The following is an 18,298-nucleotide window of genomic DNA, read 5'->3' on the forward strand; positions in this document are numbered from 1 at the left end:
GAAGTACACGAATTAATTATCCCAAAAAATACATCAACAAACTATATATAATATAAAATTTGGTTAGCAACACTGATGGTAAAGTAAACAATCATTTCTCTAAATTATGTCACTCATAGATGGCATAAACAATAAACTAACTTTGTTTTGTGGTTACACCTCTACAGTAAAGGCAACAATTAGGCTATTAAAGGAAAATTGAGGCCAAGAAATACTTATTAGCAAAGTGTCTAATCAAATTAAATTACTTAAAAGAGGAACTAGGAATAATCAAGTATGTGTCATAAGTAGGCACTTTAGGATTCCACTTCATTTTTGTATGGATAGAATTGGTCATGATTTTATTAGGCTTGTTCATTTTATTGTAATTTTTTAATCAAATTCCCCTCCTATATTAATTAATCAAGGTCCAAATATATTACCCTGTTGTAAGAACATAATGCAATGCAGAAAACAACCATTCAAGAAGCACCTCTACCATCTTCTCACAACAAGGATGACACTAGGTCCTGTAAATATAGACCAAATGAGGTACTGTGAAAGGGGAATTGCATGTGAGTGGATACCGTAAAATTCAGTGATGGTTCAAAATGGCTATATCCATTCTTGTCTCACCAGTTTCTGCTCAAATAGGAAAATATATCTCTAAATATCCTGAAAATACTTGAAATGGGTCGGTGCACATATAAGAACACACACAAAAAAACCACCAAACGAGTCATTTCAGATTGATTTTTATTGAGAGGTGAAATCAAGTTCAAGCAAAATTCACTTCAGGTAAGAGCCAAAATGATGGAAGATTAAAAATGAGGATTTTAAAAAAATACTTCAATTCTAGGTAAGATAAATAAGCTAAGTAAAATCGAAACTCTGAACAGATTAAATTATTTTGTAATTGCAAAGCACCCCTATCTACTCAGAAGAATAAAAATCAGATCCCTGTGACCAGTCTCCATGGTTCACTTGATAAATGTTACTAAGAATAGACTTCCTTGAGGATACGAATAACAAAATAAACTGAAGAAGCAAAACCAACAATCACAACCACCTTAGATGGGTTTAATTTCTTCTCCGATAGAAGATTATTTTCATCTCAGTCTTAAATCATTCCTTCTTTCAGAGGGCATCCTGATTCCAGCTAAATGGCATCCTGGCATCTGCAGAGTCCTTTATTCACCCTCTTTGCCTGCAGCACCACCAGCCATCCTCAAATACAGCTTACTGAATTAGTCTTCATTTTAAAGCAAGTTTTATTACCACTATAGTATGTGTACAGCTCAATTTAGATCATTGAAATGACTTTGAGAAGGCTGATGGTTGCAACAGAGAGAAAGAAGATAATATCTCAATGTATCCCAAAAAGATAGCAGTTGGGTATGTGAAGAAACTGCCTTTTTATGGAAAGTGATTTACATTAGATTCCTTCAGAAGAATGCTTCTCTGTTTTATTCTCTTTTGCTTTGATTTGATTTGCTAAAGTATATTTGAATTGATTTTGCTTTTATAAACGTCTCACAATGAATAATTCATTAAAAATTTTGTTATGGCTAGAGTTACATATACAAAGTAAACAGCATGAACTTCCATGTTCACATCATTATTCTGTCTCCTTTCATCTATACCGTTCCCTCCACTCTTGGCTTCCCACTCAAGGTTTGCTTTTGTATAATTCTTAAGATAATGTTTACATAAATTGAAATGCATCAATCTTAACTGTACCATTTTAACAAATGGATCCATCCATGTAACCCATCCCTCTTTCAAGATATAGGACATTTCCATCTTTCACTGGGAATCTTCTTAATTGTATTTTCCAGCTTAATTTTAATAATTAGGTGGGAAAATCTTCGTCTCCTCTTGATACAATATGCAGGGTAAACAATATAAAAAAGCACTATACCCAACGCTCTTTATGCTCGTGTATGCTAATGTGAATGACAGATAGTTTTAAGATTAATTTAGCTAGATTATTGCCGGTGAGCTGAAATAGTACTTTAAATGATGAAACATTGTAAAGCATATTAAACTTAATTTTATTTATTTAGTTTATAATTACTGCATAGCTGATCAAACTGATTTCCATTTTTATGCTACACATGTTTATTTTCCTTTCACTCCATTATATTTAAAAATTCTTCAAGTTTATTAAAAATGAAAGATAAAGACTAACCTTCAAGGATGAATTGAACCTCTTACAAATCTTTTTTTTAATTTAGTTAAATGCAAGGAAAAACACAATTCAGGGAAAAGATAGCATGATATGTGAGCAATCCTTAAAGAAAACTCTCAATTGATGAGAGAGATGCTGCAGCGAAGTTTGAGAAATAAAGGATTAGATGCTAAATACATTTGAAACCTCAAATGGTTGAGGAAGAAGACTGCCAGTCTTGCTAGATGCTTGTCAATGTTACCGATATTTTCCAAAGGACTAGTTTTTTATTTCATTGCTTTTTCTCTATTATTTTTATTTTGAATTTCATTGATTTCTTCTATTATTTTTATTATTTACTTCCTCCTGCTTCTCCTTCTTGCTGTGGGTTATTTTCCTCTTCTTTTGCTAGATTCTTGAGGTGGGAGCTCAAATGATTGATTTGAGACTTTCCCTCTTTTCTTTCTTTTAAATATCCAAACTCACTTTTTTTTCTCCTGCTTTATCTCCCCAAAGCCCCCTGTACACAGTTGTATATCTTAGTTGCAGGTCCTTCTAGTTGTGGGATCCCTCTTTTCTAATGTATGCATTTAGTAACATAAATTTCCCTCTCTGCACTGCTTTAGCTGTGTCTTATAAATATTGATATGTTGTCTTTTAATTTCCAGTTCAGCTTGATGTATTTTTTTCTGTTTTTTTTTTTTCTGAGTAAGATTAGCCCTGAGCTAACATCTGTGCCAGTCTCCCTCCACTTTAGCTGTGGGTCACCACCACAGCATGGCTGAGGAGAGGTGTAGGTCCATGCCAGGGATCTGGGCCTGTGAACCCAGGCTGCTGAAGTGGAGTGTATTGAACTTAACCACTACACCACAGGGCTGGCCCCTGGATGTATTTTTTTAATTTCCCTTGGGACTTTGTCTTCACTCATGGATAGAAGTATGTTGTTTTGTTTCCAAGTGTTTGAAGATTTTCCTGTTATTGACTTTTAATTTGATTCCATTGTGGTTGGAGAACCCATGTTGCGTGATTTCAATTCCTTTACATTGTTTTAAGTTTATGCTATGGCCTTGTTTGTGTGGTATATGTTCTGTGAGCATTTGAAAAGAATACGTATTCTGGTATTCTTGAGTGGGTGTTCTAGAAATATTGATTAGATCCTGTTGGTTGATGGTGGTGTTGAATTCTTCTGTATCTTTGCTGATTTTCTGTCTAGTTGTTCTATCAGTTGTTGAAAGAGAGTGTTGAAGTCTCCAACTTTAATTGTGAATCTATTTCTCCCTTCAGTTCTATCAGTTTCTGCTTCACATATTTTTTAACTCTGTTGTTTGGTGTATACATATTTAGGATTGCTATGTCTTCTTCCATCATCATTATATAATGTCTCACTCTGTTGTTTCTTTGTCCATCAAACATAATTTAAAAAACACAGAGGAGAATGAAATTTTATTCACCATATTTTTATTTACTTTCTTCTTTCTTGATGTTCCAAGATTCTTTTTTTTTAAATTGATTCTTTTATGTTTGGAGAACTTCCTTTAGCCTTTCTTTTAGGGCAGATCTACTAGCAACAAATTCTCTTCCTGAAGGATATTGTATCTGGATATAGGACCCTGGGTTGGCAGTTCTTTTGTTTTAGCATTTGGAAACTATTGTGCCACTTCCTTCTGACCTCTGTGGTTTCTGATGAGAAATCTACTCTCATTCATTGTTATTGACCTATGGATAATGTGTCATTTCTCTCACTGCTTTCAACATTTTTTCCTTTTATTTAGTTTTCAGAAATTGGACTATGATATCTTTTGGTATGGATTTTTTTGATTTATCTTGTTTTGGATTTGTTTGGTGTCTTGAATCTCTGGGTATGTGTCTTTTGCCAAATTTGGGAAGTTTTCTCTTCTCTTTCTAGGATTCCAGTGAGACAAATGTTAAATCTTTTTGTATTGTCTCAGAGATCCCTGAGGCTCTATTACTTTTTTTTACAGTCTATTTTCTCCCTGTCATTCAGATTGGGTAATATCTATTGTTCTGTCTTCTAATTCAATGATTCTTTCTTTGTCCCCTCTGTTCTGTTAAGCTCCTCCATTGTGTTTTTCATTTCAATGATTGTATTTGTAATTTATAAAATTCCCATTGATATTTCTTTATATCTTTTTATTTTTGGCTCAACTTTACATTTCTTTGCTGAGACTCTACTTTTTCATTTGTTTCAAGCATTTTTGTAATTTCTCATGGGAACATTTTTTGAAGTCCTTTTAAAAATCTTTGTCAGATAATGCTAACATCTCTGCCATGTGGGTGTTGGCATCATTTAATTGTCTATTTCATTCACTTTGATATCTTTGTGGTTCTTGGTATGACCCAGATATTACCTTCCTAGATGTGCGTGTGACCAAAAGGAACTCTTGCCCAAGTGCATGAGGAGATATATTCAAGAATGCTTATAGTAGCATTGTTCATAGTAACAAAACTCTTAGAGCAAAAACCAATGAACAGTAAAGTGAATTTAAAGGTAAAGGTGTATTTCTACAAAGGAATATTACAAAGCAGTATAAAGGAGGGAACTGCATTAACATGGGTGAATTCAATACCACAATGATTGAAAAAAGCAAGCCCATAGATGATCCATTCTACATGAATCCATTTATATAAATTTCAAAAGCAGACAACACTGAACAATATATTATTTAGAGCTATATGCATATCTGTTGCAACTATAAAGAAGAAAAATAATAAAAAATTCAGGATAGTGGTTGATTTTCATGAGGATGGAAGATGTTATGGTGGAAGCACACAGGGATTCCAAAGTCTTGGCATTGTTCTAATTCTTAGGCTGGATAATAGGTACATGGGTGAACTCTTCATTATTTTTATTTTAAATTGCACATATATATTGTATACACTTTCTTTGATGTTTAATAGATTTCAAAATAGAAAAAAGTAAAACCAAAAAAGCAATGTCTCTGGGATCAGGCTCCCTGGATTCAAATCCTGATCCACCACTTAGTAGCTAAGTGGCCTTGGCAAGTTACTTCAATTCTGTATGCCCCAATTTGTTGATCTCTAAAATGAGGACACCAATTGTACTATTTTTTGAGGATTAAATGAGATATGTGTAAAGAATTTAGAAAATGGCTAAGTGCATAGAAAGTGTGTAATAATAATAATACATTATATATAACATATAATAAGTTTAATAATTATTATTTCCCCCAAGATCTCCCTTCAAAAACATTAGGGCTCATTTCTAAAGAAATAAAAGGAATTTTTCTGGAGAACACTAGGACATTTGGTGGAGATTTTGGAATCCCAGAATAAAAGCTTTTGTATCCTGGCATTTGAAGAGCCACATCCTAAAAAGAGTTCTCTGCCCATTCATCACAATACATCCTAAAGTAAGGTCTGGTGTTTTACAGACCTGGCCCTGCACTGTCTCACACAGAGGACTCTGTCAGAATTTCCACTCAGGACAGGAACTTGGGTGCAGACCACCCTATCGTACAAAAGCAGAGAAGACTTTATAAAACAGCAACTCTTTCACAACAGCTACTCAGTTCTTCTTTCTTACAGATGAACAGATAATAATGGCTCACCAGACACAGGGAAACCACCACAACAAAGAAAAACAAAAAGAGAAATGGAACCTGCAGGAAACAGATCATTCAGGAAATAAAGTGAACTTTGAAAATCTCAAGTGATCCTGTGGAAAAGACACAATCAGATAATAAAAAAAAACTCTTAGGGATTTAAATATGATAGTAAAATTAAAAATTCAATAGAAATACTCAAAATAAAGTGAGGGACTCACTTTAAGTGAGGCTGTAGAAGGAAAACCAAAGATATAAAATAAAAGAGAAATATAAGAAACAATTGACAATGCTCAATATCCAACAAGCACATGTCTCAGAAAAAAATAGCCAGATAAAGTTAGGAACACAATTATCAAGGAAATAATAGTAGAGATGAAATAATCCCAGATATAAAAAAGCATGAGTTGTTAGAATATATAAGACATCGAATGGCATATATAATACATAAAACATCAGTGAAGTGAAAGAGCAAACTAAATGCATTTTCTCATGTGCAGAGATTCAGAAAGTTTATTTTTTGGGCGCCCTCTCTTAGGAAGCCATAGTTACTCTCCTACACATACATACTCTCTTAGTAAACATTCTATAGCAGGGAGAGGGAATAAAATAAAAGAAAGGAGGAGATAAGGGATCTATCAAACAATGGACTCAACTAAGAGAAGAATGATGACAAGGTGACAGTTTTATGCACGATTAGAGATCATTTAGTCCAGACGGAAGCAGAAAGGTAAAGCACTTCAGGTAGGAAATATGTGAATTCTTGATTTAAAAATATTTGAAGATATGGTAAAGTGAATTGATGGAGTCTAAAATGGTGAATCTATTTGATCTTGATTCTAGGAACATTCTATTTTCAATGGCACGAGAGAAAAACTGTAAATCAAAAGAGCAGGAAATATAGTCCTTATCACTAAGTAATATGGCTCTGCAATGAACAATATATTTTATTGTGATAAAAAAGAAAAAATATGCCTCCTTAACCATTTTTAGGGGTACAGTTCAGTAGTATTAAGTATATTCACATAATTGTGAAATAGATCTCCAAAACATTTTCATCTTGCAAATTGGAAATTCTATACTCATTAAGCAAAAACTTCCATTTTCCTCCTCCTAGTAGTTCCTGGTAACCACCATTCTGCTTTCTGTTTCTATGAATTTGACCACGTTAGATACTTTATATAAGTGGAATCATGCAGTGTTTGCCTTTTCTCTACTGGCTTATTTCACTTAGCATGAGGTCCTCAAGGTTCATCCATGCTGTAGCATGTGATAAGCTTTCACTCCTTTTCAGGCGGAATAATATTCCAGTCTCTGTATATGCCTCCTTCTGTTTATCCATTCATCCATAGATGGACATTTGAGTTGCTTCTACCTCTTGCCTATTGTGAACAGAGCTGCTATGAACATGAGTGGAAAATATCTCTTTGAGACCCTGCCTTCAATTCCTTTGGATCTATGCCCAGAAGTGGGATTTTGCTGGATCATACAGAGGTTGTATTTAAAAAATTTTGAGGAACCTCCATACTGTTTTCCGTAGCAGTCACACCATTTTACAATCTCGCCAACAGTGCACAAAGGTGTCAATTTCTCCACATCCTGACCAACACTTGTTATTTTCTGTTTTTTGATAGTAATAATCCTAATGTTTGTCAAGTGATATCTCATTATGGTTTTGATTTGCATTTCTCTGATGATTAATGATACTGAGCATCTTTTCATATTTTTGTTGGTATTTCATCTTTGGAGAAATGTCTATTCAAAAATATCTGTCCATTTTTTAATCAGATTACTTGATTTTTTTTTTTTGAGGAAGATTAGCCCTGAGCTAACATCTGCCGCCAATCCTCCTCTTTTCTTTTTGCTAAGGAAGACTGACTCTGAGCTAACATCTGTGCCCATCTTCCTCTACTTTATATGTGGGACGCCTCCCACAGCATGGCTTGACAAGTGGTGCATAGGTTCGCACCCAGATCCGAACCAGCAAACCCCGGGCCGCAAAAGTGGAATGTGCGAACTTAACCACTGCGCCACCAGGATGGCCCCTGGATTACTTCATTTTTTGTTATTAAGTTGTAGGAGTTCATATATATTCTGGATATTAGCCTCATATCAGATATAGGATTCTGAAATATTTTCTCCCATTCCAGAAGTTGCCTTTTCACTCTGTTGATTGTGTTCTTTGATGCACAAAAGTTTTTAAGTTTGAGGTAGTCTCATTTGTCTATGTTTGGTTTTGTTGCCTATGCTTTTGGTGTCACATCCAAGAAATCATTGCAAAATTCAATGTCATGAAGGTTTCCCCTTATGTTTTCTTCTAGAAATTTATTGTTCAATGAACAATATTTTGAGAAAGAGAAATGCAGCCCCTTACAGCTTGGAACTGACCTGACCCTCACAAGTAGGCCATGATCTTCTCCTGTTGAACATAAACAACTTCACAGAACAACATCATTAAAGGCCATTGTGACCCTGAAGGAACAAAACCAAAATAAGATGATTTCATGATCATGCTTGAGCAGAGACAAAAACAAGGACATTGTACAAACAATAACCAAAACACCAAAGAGTCCCCTTTCCTGGCTATTATGAGTAAGTGCTGGTTTGTAAAAAGCCAATTACAGCTTTAACTTCACTCTGTTCTTCTCACCTCCTAAATAAAATTCATTAAGATATCCAACCATAGAATTACCCCCACTCTCTGAAAGCATTCAATCCAGAGCTACCCCCACTTCCTTGAACCCTACCCCAAATCACTTAACACAAGCCCAAATCCTACAACTCCTTTGTAAGACCCTGTTACTAAGGTGACCTAAGGTTCCCCATGGTGTGCAGTCTCCCTCAGTACAAGTCTAAACCAAACTTTGTTCTGATATAGTGTGTTCCTGGTGATCTTTGGCTGCAAGGCCAAAGATAATACATGTGGTCATTAAAAGTGAATTTTTAATATTGATTTTCAAGTTCTAAAACAGATCTATAGACAAAACAAGGAATTCTTAGCTATAGTTGTAGAGCCAAAAATGTGATCAACCTTGACTATATAGAAGTAAAAGTTCATTTGAGAGAGGTTTGAAAGTGTAAGGAAGAAACAAGTAGTAGGAAAAATAAGAATTCTATTCTTTTCTTTCATACAAAAAAGATCAAAAGAAACTGTTGTTAGTGGAACAATAAATGGAGGTTTCAGTTTGAGGAGAGAAGTACCAGAAAACAGTGAGCTTGCTATATGTGAAGGATGGATAAGAGAGGTTTTAAGTGTAGTAGTTACTAAACAATAATAGCAGGAGATTAATTGCTTAAAGTTTATGAAAAAAGTTACAAACATATTCTTTAGTTATAAGAAAGTAAATACAAAAAGAGCTAGAAAATAAAAGGCTTAAAAGTGCTTTCCAATGAGATACAATGAAAAACAGACGTACAGATGTTGGCAAGAATATGGAGGAACTGGTACCTCCAGACACTACTGATAGCAGTGTATGTGGATACAACCACTTTGGAAAATACTTGGAAATATCTACTAAAAGTGAACATGTACTTACTAAATAAGCAACAATTCCACCCCTAGGTATATACTCAACAGAAATGTTTGCCAAAGACGCGTACAAGAATGTTCATAGTAGTAGTATTCAAACAGCCAAACCTTGCACCAACCCAAATATCCATCTACAAGGGTAAGAAATTGTGAAATATTCATATAGTGGAACACCACACAGCAATGAGAATGAAAAACTAAAATTAAAAGCAGTGTCATGGATAAATGTCATAAACATAATGTTGAGTGAAAGAAGTCAGACACAAAACAATTCATACTCTACCATTACACCTATATAAATTCAAAACGGGCAAAACTGTAGTATTGGAAGTCAGGGCATTTGTTACACTTGGGCTGGTAGTGATTTTTAAGGGGTAATTTTTATGGCCCCTAGAATGATGGTAATGTTTCATTTCTTTATTAAGATGCTGGTATGTTCACTTTCTGAAAATACATCGACTGAACATTAAAGATTTGTTCACTTTTCTGTATATATGTTATAATTCAATAAAACTGGTTAAAAAAAAAAAAAGTTTGGGGCCCGCCCCGTGGTGGAGCAGTTAAGTTTGCGAGCTCTGCTTCTGCAGCCAGGGGTTTCACCAGTTCGAATCCTTGGCACGGACATGGCACTGCTTGTCAGGCCATGCTGAGGCAGCATCCCACATGCCACAACTAGAAGGACCCACAACTAAGAATACACAATTATGTACCGGGGGGCTTTGGGGAGAAAAAGGAAAAAAATTAAAAACTCTTAGAAAAAAATGTTTGCTAGTGCAGATGAGAGCTAAGAAAGAAGAGTAGATAGATTATTGCTTTTCATCATATTTTCTCACATATTACATTTATCATATGCATGTAATGCTTTGAAAACAAAATTAAAGAAAACGATGTAAAAACTTTTTATTTTTGCTATTTAGCATCAAATATACTTAGAGTGCGATAAAACAGAAGGGATAGAATACAGAGAAAAACAATTAACCTTTGATTTTACTAAGAGAGTTCCTGGCAACGAAAATGCACAAGAGGAGCAAAAATTTCAGGAAAATGAGCAGCATGCATGGATTTGGAATGGCACTCTGCAAATAAACACGATGTCGAATTGAGTTTTCTAAAATTAGACAGGATAAAGTTCAATGGACATGTTCATCATGAAAGGGAAATCAAGGCTATACCTTAAGGTGAGATTTTTCTCCATTATGCTCTCAAATTCTGTATCTGGGGAAATTAGAGCTAAATGACATAACATGGTGCATCATAATCAAATCCTTAGGTGAATCCAAAGCTATTCCGAAACGTGGAGTTTTCCTCTATTTCTTGGCCAGCGCTCTGGGGTGGGAGGTTGGGGAGAATGGGTTTCAAGAATTTGAACTCATTTGACTCAGAGCCTCCTGTCAGACATATCTCATACTGGTAACTGTGGGACAAGGTCCCAGTACCGGTAACGTCCACCAGGTGGCCCGGAAAGGGGCCCTCGGGCACTGAGCAGCGACCCAGCGACGCGGCCCTGCTCCTCCTGCACAGCCGCACCGCGACGAACAGCAGCACCGACAGGAGGAAGAGCGACGACACCGACGCCAGCGCGACGACCAGGTAGACGGTGAGCGGGTCGGCCCGCGCCTGCTCGGCCGCCGCCTCGGGCAGCGGCAGGTAGGGCTGGGAGAAGCCGTCCACCAGCAGCACGTGCAGCGTGACGCTGGCCGAGCGCGGCGGCTCGCCATTGTCCCTGACCTGCACCAGCAGCCTGTGCTTGGGCGCGTCGCGCTCGCTCAGCAGCCTGGCCGTGCGCACCTCGCCGTTGTGCGGCCACACGCCGAACAGCCCGGGCTCCGTGGCCTTGAGCAGCTGGTACGACAGCCAGGCGTTCTGGCCCGAGTCGCCGTCCACCGCCACCACCTTGGTCACCAGGTAGCCCGCCTCGGCCGCCCTGGGCACCAGCTCGGTGCAGGGCGCAGAGCCGTTCTGCAGCGGGTACAGCACGAAGGGCGAGTTGTCGTTGGCGTCCAGCACCAGCACGCGCACCCGCGCCTGGCTGCTCAGCGCCGGCGAGCCGCGGTCCGTGGCGCCCACGCCGAACTCGAAGGCCTGCAGGGCCTCGTAGTCCAGCGACCTGAGGGCGAACAGGTGGCCGTTGTCGGCGTTGATGGACACGAGGGAGGCCAGGGGCAGGTGCGGGTCTTGGGGCGGCAGCAGCGAGTAGGTGAGCTGGGCGTTGGCGCCTGCGTCTCTGTCCGTGGCGCTGACGCTGCCGATGTGCAGGGCGGGGCTGTTGTTCTCGCGGACCCAGAGGGTGTAGGAGGTTTGGGTGAAGGCCGGGGCGTTGTCGTTGACGTCGGAGACCAGGACGGTTATGTTGTGCTCGGTTTTTAGCCTGGGTGTCCCCAAGTCGGTGACCGTGATAGTGATGTTGTACTCCGCCCGGCTCTCTCTGTCCAGTGGCCTCTCTGTCACTAGGGTGTAAAAGTTCTTGAATGTGGGTTTCAAGAGAAAGGGGAGGTCATTCTGGATGGAGCAAAGCATCCTTCCGTTGTCCCCGGAGTCTGGATCAGAAACACTGAAAACAGCAACTACAGTCTCTGGGGAGTTTTCTGGGGTAGAGCTGGCCAGCGTCGACATGGTCAGTTCAGGGGCGTTGTCGTTCACATCCACCACCTCTATCGCTACCGTGCATTTCCCGGAAAGGCCCCCGCCGTCTGTGGCTGCAATCTCCACGGTGTAAGATTGAGTTGCCTCGAAATCCAAAGCCCTTTTCAGACGAATTTCTCCTGTTATTTCGTCTATTACAAATGGTTGAGTAATTTCATTGCCTTGTAATAGAGCGTAGGCTACATTTCCATTCGTTCCTGCATCTAAATCTCTGGCGGAGACAGCGACAACTAAGGAGTTTAGGGGGCTGTTCTCCGGGACCTGTACCTCATAGAAGGACTGTAAAAACTCAGGGGCATTATCATTGATGTCCACGACTTCAATGCGGACTGCAATGGTGCCGGACCTGGGCGGAGCCCCACCGTCCAGTGCCGTGAGGGTTAAACTGAGCTCGGACTGCTCTTCCCGATCCAGCGCTTTGTCCAGCACCAGCTCTGGGTATTTTCTGCCATCTCCGCGATTATGAGTGACGACATGAAAATGAGAGTTGGGGCTGATTGTGTAGTTCTGAACAGCGTTGCTACCTATGTCAAAGTCCTGTGCTATTTTCAAAGGAAACACAGTCCCTGGCCGGACGATTTCTGGAATTTTTAGGAGCATTTCCCTTTCCAGGAACTCTGGAGAATGGTCATTTATATCTGTGAGCTGCAGATCAGCTTCAAAGAACTGCACTGGCTTTTCCAGTAATAGTTGGAAATGCAGTATACAAGGATCTGTCGCCCCGCACAGCACCTCCCGGTCTAGTTTTTTATACAGAAGCAAATTCCCGGTCTTTATATCCAGCTGCAAGAGCTGTTTGTTTCCTTTGTAATGGATTCGCGCGCCCCGAGTGGCCAGTTCCCCCACCCTGAGCCCCAGGTCTTTTGCCATGTTGGCCACAAAGGAGCCACTTTCTGTTTCTTCTGGCATGGAATACCTAATTGCTTCAGAGCCAGCCTCCCACAAAAGCAACAATATAGCAAGAAAGAGAACTTGCCTTTTCCATGGCGTTTTCGTTAGCGCAGTCTCCATTGTTCAGATCCGACCCAAGGAGGTGCAGTTTCTTCAACTCCGGTATAAAATCAACCCAGATGATTTGTTAAATAACCTCAAATTAGATCTTTCTGAAACACTTGCACTAGAATGATGCCCTCTCTGAAGATCCCTGCCCCTAGATCTCACCTAAAACGCTTCCTTCTTCTAGGAAGCATTCAGAGTTCTGATTCCCAGCTTAATGGCGTCCCGGGCATGCACAGCGCCCTTCATTCAGAATCCTAGCCTGCAGCGCCACCAGGCGTCCTTATTTACTATTGCATACAGTATTTGCCGTTTCCTTCCAAACTATAACTCTGATGTATATCAATATCCTTTTAAGTCACAGAAGTGTCCCCCATCGTATCTCCAATTCTTAGTTACTGGAAGTTCTAAATAAACATTTTCTGAGTTAGATTTCAGTGAAAGAATACTTTTCAGAACAAACTAAAATGATATATTAGTATTCCTCATAAAAGTATCTTTGAATATGCAAAGAAACTTTCTCTTGTGGGTCTCTTACTTGTTTATATTCAAGAAATAAATGATAATGGATGTTTTAAAAAATTTACAATTTTACGAAAATGATTTTTATTTTGAAATATATATCAGAAAAAGGCACAAATCAAAGGTGTACAACTCAATGAATTTTCACCAAGTGAACACGTTCCTATGAGCAGAACACAAATTAAAACTAAAATGTTACCAAAACCCTAGAAGCCTTTTCCCGTCATTGTCTGGTCGCTAGCTTCCCCGCTAAAGGTAAGCACCCTTCTGAATTCTATCATAAAGGGTTTTTTCGTCTTTTTTCTGAACTTTTGTACAAATGGAGTTATAGAGTATTACTCCTTCGTGACTGGCTTCTTTCACTCAAGATTACGTTTGTAAAATTCATCTGTTGCACATTGTCCTAATTTATTTTATTCTCCTGGCTTTGTATTCTATTGTATGACTATACTACGACTTGTTTATCCATTCTCCAGTTGATGGACATTGGGTTTTCCAGTTGGGGGATATTTTATTAGTGCTGCTATGAACATTCTTGGACATGTCTTTCGATGTGTATCTGTGCATTTATGTTGAATATATTCCTAGGAGTTAGATTGCTGTATGTTAAGATGTGCACCTATATTCAGCTTTAGCAGATATTGCAAAACAGTTATCAAATGAAGTTTTATCCAAACCAGCAAAGAATGAGAGTTCCAGTTTCTCCATATTCTTATCAACATTTGATACTGTCTTTTAATTTTAACCACTGTGGTGATATCATATTGTAACTTTGATTGGCACTTCTCTGAAGATTAATTAAATTGAGCACACTTTTTGCATGTTTATTTGTCATTAGGGTACATTTCAAGTCTTTTGTCTATTTTTCTATTTAGGGCATTTGCCTTTTTTTTCTCATCAACCTTTAGAAGTTCTACTTATATATTCTGGGTATAAGTACTTTTTTAGAAGTATGTATTGCAAATATCTTCTCCCACTCTGTGGTTTGGATTTTAACTCTCTTATGGTATCTTTGATGAACAAACTTCTTAACTTTAATTTAGCCTAATTTGTCAATACTTTTAATTTGTGGTTAGGATTTTTGTGTTCTCTTTAAATCTTTGCATACTCCAAGGTAATGAAAATATTCTTGTATGGTATTTTTGAAAAATTACTTGACTTCTCACATTTAGAACTATAATCTTCCTGAAATTAATTTTTTATATGAATGAGGTTAGGGTCAAAATTATTTTTTTCATATAAACATCCAAATGACTTTGCACCACCTATTGAAAAGATCCATTCGCCTTTGTTTCTGAAGTGTCATTTTGTCATAAATCAGATGACCATAGGTCTGCTCAAGACTCTTATTTTCAATTTTTCTCTTCATTTATCCTGCAATACCATATTGTCTTATTTATTATAGCTTTATGATGGGTTTTATTATCTGATAGATAAGTCCTCCAGTTTTATTCTTTTTCTTCAAAATTGCTTTGGTTATTATTGTTCCTTTGTATTTCTGTATAAGCTTTAGATTCAGCTTGTCAATTTTCATACAAAAATCTGCTGAAATTTTAAGATTTTACTGCATCTATAGATGCAATTGGAGAGAATTGACATATTCCCAACATTGAGTCTCCCAACTATTTAACATTATATATCTTTCTCTTTATTTAGATCTTTAACTTGTCTCCGTAATATTTTATATTTTTCAGTGGAGAAGTCTTAGGCATATTGTTAGATTTTTTTTCTAGATATTGGTATTTTTGAAACTACTGTAAATGATACCTGAAATTTTAAATTTCCTGGTTTTGTGGCTATATAGAAATACAATTTATATTTGTATACTGACCTTATATCCAGTGGCATTGCTAACTTCATTTATTAATTCTAATAGTCTGTGGATTCTTTATGACTTTTTGTGTATACAATCATGTCATTTTTCAAAAAGACATTCTTATTTCTTCCCTTCCAATCATTGTGTCTTTTTTTTCCTTTGCTTATTCCACTGATTAGGACCTCTGGTAAAACACTGAAGTGAAATAGTAAAGGCAGGCATTATTGTCTCATTCCTGATCACCGAGGGAAAATTTCCAATAATTTACCATTAAGGATAATGTTTACTGTAGGTTTTAAAATACACTCTGAAAGTTCCCTTCTATTTTTAGTTTGCTAACAATTTTACCATGAACATATGCTGAATTTTATCAAATGACTTCTTCTGAATCCATTGAGATAATCGTATGATTTTTCTCCTTTATCTGTTAATGTGATGAATTATAGTGATCAGTTTTCAAATATTCAATTGCATTTGTATTCCTAAAATAACACAATTTTCTCATAATTTATTATTTCCCTTTTATATGTTTCTGAATTTCATTTGCTGATATATTTTTTAAGAATTTTTCTATCTATGTTTATAAAAGAGATTGGTCTGTAATTTTCCTTTCTCATAATGGCCTATTCAGGTTTAGACGTCATAACCCATTGAAGTTATGATGGCACCCAAATGATTTGGGAAATATTTTCTATTTTTCTGTTCTCTGAAAGAGTTTATATAAATTGGTGTTATTTCTTCCATAAGTATTTGGAAGAATTCACTAGCGTGAATTCAAGTGGCATGGTTTTTAATAACATGTTTAATTTATTTAATAGATATGACTAATGAGATTTCCTATTCTTGTTTCAGTTTTGATAAATTATGTTTTTAAAAGATGTTTTCCATTTTATATAAGTTGTCAAGTTTATTGGCATAAAGTTGTTCACAATATCCATTTTAATTTTTTCATGTCTGTAGGATTGGTAGTGATGTTCCTTTTTCCTTCTTGATATTAGGAGTTGATGTTTCCTTTTTTTCTTGATTAGTTTTACTAAGAGTTTTTAATTTTAATAATCATTATGAAAAATAAACTTTCAGTTTTATTGATTTTTCTCTGTTGTATATTTGTCATCAATTGCATTTACTTATGTTTATGTATATATGTTACTTTCCTCCTTCATTTTTGTTTGATTTGTTTCTTCTAGCTGTTCAAATTAAAGCTTAGATTATTGATTTTTAATTTTTCTTTTCTAACACAGGTATTTAAAGTTTTTACATTTCCCTCTAAGTACTGTTTTGAAATATCAGACCTTAATTTTTAACCACTTCAAAATATAAGGAAATTTCTACTGTGATTTCTACTTTGACCCTTGGATTACATTATTTAATTTTGAAGTATTTTTGTATTTCTTGTTATATTTTTATTTCTGTTTTAAGTCCACAGTCAAAGAGCATACTCTGAGTTACTTCAATTCTTTAAAAAATTTTTTTGAATTTTGCTTTATGACACACAATATGGATAATTTTTGTATATTCCATATGCACATAAAAGAATGTGTATTCTCCACTGTACCATCTATGTCAGTGTATTCAAATATAATTATTATGCTGTTCAGATCTTTAATATTCTTTTTCTTTTTGAGGAAGATTAGACCTGAGCTAACATCTGCTGCCAATCCTCCTCTTTTTGCTGAGGAAGACTGGCCCTAAGCTAACACGGTGCCCCATCTTCCTCTACTTTATATGTGGGGCGCCTACCACAGCATGGCTCGCCGAGTGGTGCCATGTCCGCACCTGGGATCCGGGCAGGCAAATCCCAGGCCACCGAAACAGAACCTGCGAACTTAACTGCTGGGCCACCAGCTGGCCCCTTTAATATTCTTAATCTGTTTGTGTGTGTGTGTGTGTCTTCTTATTCTATCAGGAATTGAGAGAGTATTGTCTCCTACTATGATTTGGATTTATCTATTTCTCATTTAGTTCTCTCAATTTAGCTTTATATATTTTGTAATTATCTGATGGGGATATATTCAGTCTTAGAACCAACATATTTCTGGTAGATTTACTGCTTTATCATTATGAAACATCTCTCTTTATCTCTAGTAATGCAGCTTTCCTTAAAGTCTCCTTTGTCTTATGTGAGTATAGCTAAACTCGGTTTATTTTGGTTAGTGTTTTTATTATATATCTTTTCATATTTTTTAACTTTCAACCTTTCTGTGATAGCACACACACATACCTTTAGATGATAGCATATTATTGAATTTTTCTGAAACCTAGTCTGACCATTTTGGTTTTTTAATTGGATTATTTAATCTAATCGCAATCAATGTAATATTTGATATATTTCTGTTTATATTTACCATCTAATTTTTTTCTATGTGTCAGTAAAATTTCTTTCTTCTTTTGGATTATCCAGATAATTGTTATTTTTCATTTTTTCTTCAATTAGTTTTTTAGTTATTCTTTTTTTTTCTGCTGCTTCTTCTCCCCAAAGCCCCCCAGTACATAGTTGTATATTCTAGTTGTAGGTCCCTCTGGTCGTGCTATGTGGGACGCTGCCTCAGCATGGCCTGATGAGTGGTGCCGCGTCCCCACCCAGGATCCAAACTGGTGAAACCCCAGGCCGCTGAAGTGGAGTGCACAAACATAACCACTCGGCCATAGGGTTGGCCCTTTTGGTTGTTCTTTTAGCAATTATCCTAGAGATTACAGCATGCATCTTTGATCCACAAGTCTAATACAAATTATTTAATGTTACTGCTTCCATGATAATGCTTAGAACCTTAGAACTTAACTATTTATACCATCTGCCTTTTACATTATTATTGTCATGAATTTAAATTTTATATATTTTTTAAATCCTCTAATAAACTGCAACTTTTGCCTCGTATGATCAATATCAGTTTATCTTTACCCCGACTCTTGCTCTAGTTCTTCCTGCCAATCTGTGATTCCTGCAGGACTGTTTTCCTTCTGCATAATAAATTCCACTAAAAGGATTTCTTTTAGTGCAGATGTGCCTGTAATTAATTCTCTCAGTTTTTCTTTGTTTGAAAACTTCATTTTTGAAGGAT

The 18,298-nt window shown here is 36.8% G+C and overlaps 1 protein-coding gene across 1 annotated transcript; it reads right to left on the bottom strand.

Annotated features, from left to right (window-relative positions):
- Positions 1 to 10,137: 10,137 nt before the first annotated feature.
- Positions 10,138 to 13,341, bottom strand: PCDHB5 (protocadherin beta 5). The gene has a single exon (XM_070517285.1). It carries the CDS (start codon positions 12,914 to 12,916, stop codon positions 10,529 to 10,531), a length of 2,388 nt encoding a protein of 795 aa, XP_070373386.1. The 5' UTR covers positions 12,917 to 13,341; the 3' UTR covers positions 10,138 to 10,528.
- Positions 13,342 to 18,298: the final 4,957 nt, after the last annotated feature.

This window comes from Equus asinus, chromosome 9, assembly GCF_041296235.1.
Source record: "Equus asinus isolate D_3611 breed Donkey chromosome 9, EquAss-T2T_v2, whole genome shotgun sequence".
Classification (NCBI taxonomy): domain Eukaryota; kingdom Metazoa; phylum Chordata; class Mammalia; order Perissodactyla; family Equidae; genus Equus; species Equus asinus.